This window comes from Grammomys surdaster, unplaced genomic scaffold (genome assembly GCF_004785775.1).
Source record: "Grammomys surdaster isolate TR1022 unplaced genomic scaffold, NIH_TR_1.0 1065, whole genome shotgun sequence".
In the NCBI taxonomy this organism is placed as follows: domain Eukaryota; kingdom Metazoa; phylum Chordata; class Mammalia; order Rodentia; family Muridae; genus Grammomys; species Grammomys surdaster.
In genome coordinates this window covers 370931-378810 of record NW_021605484.1, presented here as the reverse complement: position 1 = coordinate 378810, position 7880 = coordinate 370931, and the positions used below count along the sequence as shown (strand labels likewise).

Here is a 7880-nt window from a genome sequence, read left to right as displayed (position 1 = left end):
CTGAAAAATGAGGCATTAAAAGAAAGTGGGTGTCAGATCCAGACTGCAGACGTTTATTGCTTCGCTGGCCTTTTGTTTTAAGAAACAATTACTGGCAATGGTTAATATATTATTAACTAGATATAATATATTATAATTAATTATATAATATACAATTAATAATAATTTATATACACTTAATTCTATATTATAGGGAAAGGATGTATAAGCGTATAGTACAAAAAGAGAAGGCAGTTCAAAAATGTGTAGCTTACAAAATAAGAAGAATAACTAAATTTAAGTTTGAAATTTTCATCTAAAGGATTGCAGTCTAATACTGCATTTGCCTTAAGGAATTACATAGAGCTGTTGTCTATTATGTCAGTAACTGCTTACTATTATTATAAAACCTTTATATTCGGAAGAAGAGTTATTTGTCAGCCTGCAATATATGTTTGGCATAAAATAAAATGGTGATTATGATCTATTTTATGTCATTTGAAGGTTATCATACAAGTCTTTAACTACTCCTTTTGGCCAGCTTTTGAAAAATAATTATTTCCATTTTATCCTCTCCCTGCCCAAATTTTCTCCACAGATATACCTCTACAAATTGCATGTATATATTTAATTGGTGAAAAATCCAACCCTGAAATAGCACTAAAAATATAAAGGGAGTAAGTTTTAATATGATTTGAATTACAATGAAGAGTAAGTTTTCTAAGCTTTAGTTTGTCATCTATCTCACATAATATTCTATAAAAATAAGATCTAACTAGGACTTTATCTCCTTATTCTTGCTCACAGCATTGTATCTATCCACAAGGAAAGCCTTCAGTATATCAACACTAGTTCACCTTATATGTGAATCATTGAGATGAATTACTTATAGGCCTATTGTTATGCATTCATGCCACTTCCTCTCAGGGTCACTTACTTGTATTAATTAAAGAGACACCTTAATCTTTGTTCCTTTGATCTTTAATCAAAGAAGGAGTGAGGAAATATGATTATGAGAATTTATTCCCCCTTGGTACTCACTTGCCAAGTATAAAATAGCTAGCAGTATATGGTTCTTAAAAGTTCTTTTCTTTTTTGGAGTCATAGGTCCCTTTGACAATTTTATGAAAATAATGAACTCACTCTTTTCTAGAAAGCAAATCCACATTCACAGAAAGTGATACCTAAAATTTCAGTATTTTAATCTCCTAAAGCTCAGCATAACTCTTGAAATGTTCCCTATATATTTAGGGTAGAATTTAACATCTTAAGCTGTGATATTTAAACCATAGATTAAAAAATATATAATAAAGCACAAGGCATCATCATTTGTGAGGAAAACAGGGTATAAAAATTTTATTGGTGACAATTAATTAACAATTAGCATCAATTCTTATGCAAATACTTTATTACTCTTAGGCAAAAACACATCCATAAAAGACAAGTTTATTGCCCTTTATCTGTTAGATATATATCAGTATCAAAAAATACAGGAGTTAAGGTCATGTTATCAGTAACAATTTCATACCAATTCTATTTGCAATTGAATCAAGAATTCAGAGAAGATAATGAATTACTTGTTTTTCTGAAACACAATAAAAATTAAACACCTCATGGTTTATCTCAAATACAACTTAATGAATAAAGATATTCTGAAGTATAAGAAATATTCAGACTTTCAATATTTCATTTCCTAGACTTATCGCTTTCTGGCTACCTGTTCCTCATTTTTGTGTCATTTCACTCTAAATAAAGAATACAACTACAAAGTTTACATAGAAACCATGGTACATAATAAATTGATAGCATGTTTAAACATACTTGGATCATAGGTATTAAATGACAATCCTCATATCACATACAATCCTTTTCCTGCATATTTGTGACACTTCTTTGGATAAAAAAATTACTCATTTTTATGTTATGTGTATGGGTGTTTTGCCTGTGTATATGTGCACCATGTGCATGTAGTGACATAGAGGTCAGAAGAGGACATTGGGTCTCCTTGGAACTAGAGATGGTATTAGTACTCACCTTGATGCTGAGAATGGAACCTACATCCTCTGCAAGAGCCATTACTCTTGTCACTAAACGATCTCCCCAAGCCCTATTTGTTAGTGAGGACTTTAACAGTGTAACACTTACTTTTAACTAAGCTGACTTATTTCTCCATTCTATGATATAGAAAAGTACATATCAAGACTATAGAAACAATGTGCTTAAAATTACAAAGTACAAAGTATGACTACTTCCTAAGGAATCGTCTCACAGGAGACCTTCAGTATACTAAAAACAAAACAGAACAAAGCAAAGCAAACAAAAAACATTACAGTAATATTTACAAAATGTCATTGCAAAACAGAACTGGGTATATGTACTAATACATAGCTAATCCTAAAGGGAAACAAACATGTTACTAAACATTGATAGATTCACATTTTAACGTTTCATTCTTGATTAAGTGAAAAAGTACTTACAATCCTGTACTAAGCATGAATGTACATGTCCCTAATTGATTAACATACAATAAATTAAAAAACTCTCCTACTCTACAAAATCACATTATACAACAATTAGATATTTTCAAAAGTGACATCTCATTCTGGTTTTCTACTGCCACTAATAGTAGGTATTTCGTGGTCAGTCTCCTTTGCAGGTTCAGCCATGTCTCTATATCTCTCCCCACGATGTTTTTGCAGATATGGACCCCAGTTCGAAGCTGGTTTACAGCAGCTTATGATACGCTGAAATGCAATGACAACAAGAGTCTTATTCTAGAATTTAAGTGCTATTATCTGTTTTTTTTTAAAAAAGCAAATATTAAACTACACTTTATTATCAATGCCTTTGCTACCAAGAATGACTTAACAATCACAGAAAAGTACTGAGCTCTGAAGTTTTATGGAAGAGTTAGGTGGAGGAAGGATTAAGAGAGAGGGGAACAAGGATACAAGTAGACATAGTCAACTCACAGGGGCAATGGGGGATCGTAGAGACTCGGCTACCAACCAGGGAGCTGGCCCTAGCCCCCTACACATTTGTAGCAAAGGTACAGCTTGGTCTTCATGTGGGTCCTCTAACAACTGGAGCAGGGCTGTTTTGGTCTCTGTTGCCTGCCTTTGGATCTCTTTCCCCTACCTGACCTGCCTTGTCTGGCCTAAGTGGAAGATGATGTGCCTTCTAGTCCTGCTGTGACGTATGTGCCAGAGTTGGTTGGTATTCAAGGGGGTCTTCTCTTTCTCTGAGGAGAAAGGGAGGGGAGTATTGGGGGGAAATTTTGTAAGGGCTGGACAGGAGGGAGGGGACTGTGATCAGAATGTAAAGAAGTTAATTAATTAATGAAAAAAAGAGAAGTGGTGATAGCCTAAACACCATCTAACAATAGTAACCAAATAAATTGCTATTAACTGTTAATAGAATTATCTTAACTACTAAGGAAAAATAATGAATGATATCAGAAGAAAGGCATATGACCCTGTTAGAATAATAGTGTCACTAAAGGCAGCTTTCCTGGATTCATTTTAGTCCTTGTCACAGAGATTCTGATGGAAAGCTAAACGATCTTGCACTGGAATATGTTTCAAAAATTGAGAAAAGGGAGTTCCAAATACCTAACCATTTATTTAGATCTGTTCTTGGATAAGAACAGGAATTTACTAAAATTAAGTTTCCTAAGCCTATCTTGTCAGTGTAGACTCGATCAACTCTATCACTGTAGGCCTCTGTGGAAGAAAGATGATTCAAGAGCTATAAAGGATGCAAGGTAATTTACCAGAATAATTCAATTAAATACAACTTAAATACACTATTAGAATCTGTATTACAGACATATGAATATTAAAAAGTAAAGATTACATATAGAAGAAGCAAAAGAGTCATTTGCTTTTTTGACATCTATAAGGATAACTGTACAAATAAATGCATAGATCACAAATGTTATGTCCTGAAGAGTGCAATAGGGCCTGAGGATACAGTAACAAACTTCTACAAGGAACGTACAGCAAAATATAAGTAGATATCAAATATATAGAATTTAAATGTACTTACCTGAAGGATGTTTCCTTCAGCCTGAACTATTTTTATGATCGCCATAATTGGTATCCAGATAATGCAGAAAATAATCATACACCAGCCAAGAGCAACTCCCCAGTTAGGATATGGAATGTCAGCATAATCAGGTCTGTGAAATTTCACCAGTGACCAGACTAGAATTGCCTAAAAAAGGAAAGCATTAAAAAAGACCAAAAGATTAGACTTTGTATTATAAACAAGTCATAATTTGATATGTATGAAACAAAAAAATGAAGCTATCATTTAGGAAGTAAGATAAATGGGCAACAATAGGAGGTGTTATAGTTTTCTCAAAGGCAAATAAAAAATAGAATTACATTCTCCAACAACCCTCGTGTGGGTACATATACAAGGAGATTAAACCATTAGCTTGGCTTCATTCTATGCCACAAGCTAGCCAGCATATATGAGAAAAATCCAGTGAAAATGCACAAGCATACTTTTTTTTTAAAGATAATGCTCAGCTACATACTGATTCCAAGACCAGTCTGAGATACAAAAGACACCCCTCAAAAAAAGGTAACAATTTTCCTTTCAATTAGTGATTCTCAACCCATGGGCTGCAACCACTTTGAGGGTCAAACAACCTTTTCACAAGGGTTGCCCAAGCACTGGAAAACAGAATTCTTTACAATTCACAACAGTACCAAAATTATAGTTATGAAGTAGCTGTGAAATTCTATCACTGGGGATCACCACAACATGAGGTATACTGAAGCACCACAGCATTAAGGTTCAAAACCACTGTTCTAAATGAGTTTTAGATAATTTTTCAAAGCTCACTAGAAATAAGTAAGGCAGTAGGAGATGTTCTGGGACTTAATCTCTGACGTATACTACTCTTTTCCAAAAATAAAGGTATATTTTACTGTTCAACTGATACACATACACACACATGTATGTATAACACACATGTGAGAAGAAGAGAACCAGTTGGAGTTGATGGGGGAATTACTTAGAACAAAGTATAATTGTACATTTAAAGGTATGAGTTATATTATCGATAGCAAGTTCATTGAACACTGTTACTTACAGACAACAGAATAGGAGTGATGACAAACCAGCAAGCTCTCCACCAAAGCCAAAATATCCATCTTTTTGCTCCAATCATCATTTCTATATCTTCAATGAATCTATTTCCTCCTAAAGAGAACAATTTCAGACTCTGAGCCCTTTCTTAAAGTTTCCATTGGGATTGTCATACAAATTATCTTTCTTCATTTAAACACCTTACTAAACTAACAGTGAAGCCTATACCTGGAAGTCCTGTTTCATATTTCACTTCATTCATAATGTACTTTGCTCAATAGTTTGCATTTTACAACTATATGTGCAATCATAAATAGTATATTATATAATCTTAATGAAAATGAATCAAATGATAGTGTATAATGCTTGTAAACAAATCTGCAATTGCTACTTACCATAAATCCAGATGATTCCTGAAATTTCCAAGATAGCAGCAATTAAAATCCCCCATCCAGCACAAAAGTGATCAATCAAATGAACCCAGTAAATTCCAGCCTACAAGGAAACAAAACAAAAACAAAACTTACAATTATAGTTTAATTACAATTTTGGTGATGTATTCAAGTAGAATATATTTTTAAGCAATATATGAAATACGTGTTTCAAGTACAAATTCAAATATGGTTTTAATTCTTTAAAAAGCAAGATCTTTAAAAAATATACTACAAGATTGGCAAAATGTTTTCATTTAGAACAATTGATTATACAAATGACATATAGTATCTATGATCTCTGTAGTAGCTAACAAGAAAATACACTTTATAATCAATTTGCCACTTGGAAAATTGTCATTATTGGGTCTCCTCCTCTGGAAACTATGTACTAGCAAAGTTACAAAGGAAAAAATGACTGAAATTTTGAAAAAATCCATCCAAATAGAAATTGGACCTGTCACAAAACACCCACTTGAACCTTAGTACATTTGTTTAAATTTAAAAGTATATTATAATTAGTATTTGTCTATAGAAGTGAAAAGCTCTACTGTACCTGAGTCACACAGACAAGACCAAGGAAAAACAAAATCAAGCAGCATCCCAAAGTTATAGGAACTCTCATGCGTTTCATTGCTTTGGGAAACAAATCTTGAATTGTTGTTGTAATTGTTTCTAGAGGAGGGGAAAATGGGGTATTACATTTCAACTGAGTAAGACTATGAGAGAATTCCACTTCTATTAATCAAATTTACACAAATAAGCTAGAAATACACTTTGGGCATTGTTCCCTTTTAACAGTCAATAAGGTCTTTTCTCTTAGTCCCTGGGTTTAGTTCCCAGCAGAGAGAGAGGAAGAAAGAACAAGTAAACAGAGAGCTGAGAAGGAGAGAGAGAGGGGAAGAAAAAAGAGGGAGAAAAAGAGAAAAGAAGGGAAGAATAGAATAATGTCTACTAAACAGATTTATCTAAAAGTAGAAAAATACATAAGCAGAGTGGTCTATAATATATTTGACATGTTTGAAGGCTTTGGAAAACAACCAGAGGGACCTTAATTTGTCCTATATATAGAATAAAGTAAGAAAACAGGTTATATAATACAATGATATAAAAATTGTTTCAAATGTTCCAGGTATGTGCTTTAAGGAAATTTCTTTTGTGTATATAGAATCATATCTATGGAGGGTTATTTCATCAGTGTGTGTAATTTGTAATTTGTAATTTGTGTGTTTGTGTGCACACATATGCACAGGCTCAGCCACAAATAGTCCATCTGTATCATACACCTACATACACACCAAGGCTTAGGGACCATTAAAGAAGATGGAGCAGAAAGACTTTCAAAGACAGAAGTCTTGGAGGCCTGGGAGAAAAAGAGTGTCTTTTAGTCATGACAGAGCACTGCACTCAGGAACTCACTCACAGCAGTTGTAATTGCCTATGCAAAAACAAGTCATAATTCCAACACCATGGCGTTTAACTGAAAAGTTAATGACAGTTGATGACCTCTAGAGGAGAGTTACAGTCAGTTTTCTGTAATGGTGTGACAGTTGGTCTATGCTCCAGTGGATGACCCCACACCCACTATGTATATGGGTGGAACAAATTGGAGTCAATGGCTTATTAAAAATAAAAGGATATGGAGGTGATGAGGGGAGAGTCTGTTGAATATGATCTAAAGGTGTTAAACAAAATTCTCAAAGAATTACTAAAAATGTAACATTTTCAAACCTATTTCAAATTTTCTAGTTGTGTGCCTTTAGGAAACTTCATTTGTATACACAGAACCATACACAAAACAAATGTATTAATTGTGTGAAATCTGCATTTCTATATGTGAGTATATATATGAAAGCACATGTGTAGCGTCCAAGCACACATGTGTGCTGCAAGAAAGTGGTCATAGGGCAGTCTTCTCATGTGTTTCATCTTGTTTTTCGGAGATAGGGTTTCTTACTGAACCTGGAGTTCACAAATGAACTCTACTGATGAACCAGTGAGCCCCGAACAATACTACTGTCTCCATATCTCCAGCCTTGGGATTAGAGGACTGTGTCACTTTGCCCAGACTTTTTAAAGATACTGGAGATCAAAGTAAGGTCATGACGAGAGCATAGCAATTACTTTTCTAACTAAGACAGCTCCCCAGCTGAAGTGTAGAGAATTTTTAAAAGATGAATCAAAATACTAGTCAATAGGTAATGTATAATATAATAGATCCATATATCTTGTTAAAATAGCATATATACCATGAAACTTCAAGTTTATATGAAATATTTAAAATTATGCTATTGATGAACATGATTTTATATAGATAGATACATATATGTATATGTATATGTATATGTATATGTATATGTATATGTATAT

The 7880-nt window shown here is 33.4% G+C and overlaps 1 protein-coding gene across 1 annotated transcript in view; it reads right to left on the bottom strand.

Annotated features, from left to right (window-relative positions):
• Nucleotides 1–1307: 1307 nt before the first annotated feature.
• Nucleotides 1308–7880, bottom strand: part of Slc6a14 (solute carrier family 6 member 14) — a 27286-nt gene continuing 20713 nt past the window's right edge. The window contains exons 10-14 of the mRNA XM_028783346.1: nt 6067–6185; nt 5475–5574; nt 5084–5193; nt 4027–4194; nt 1308–2723 (exon numbers count right to left, since the gene is read on the bottom strand). Of these exons, the coding sequence (XP_028639179.1) occupies nt 2577–2723; nt 4027–4194; nt 5084–5193; nt 5475–5574; nt 6067–6185 (644 nt within the window). The 3' untranslated portion in view covers nt 1308–2576. The remainder of the gene's footprint in view (nt 2724–4026; nt 4195–5083; nt 5194–5474; nt 5575–6066; nt 6186–7880) is intronic.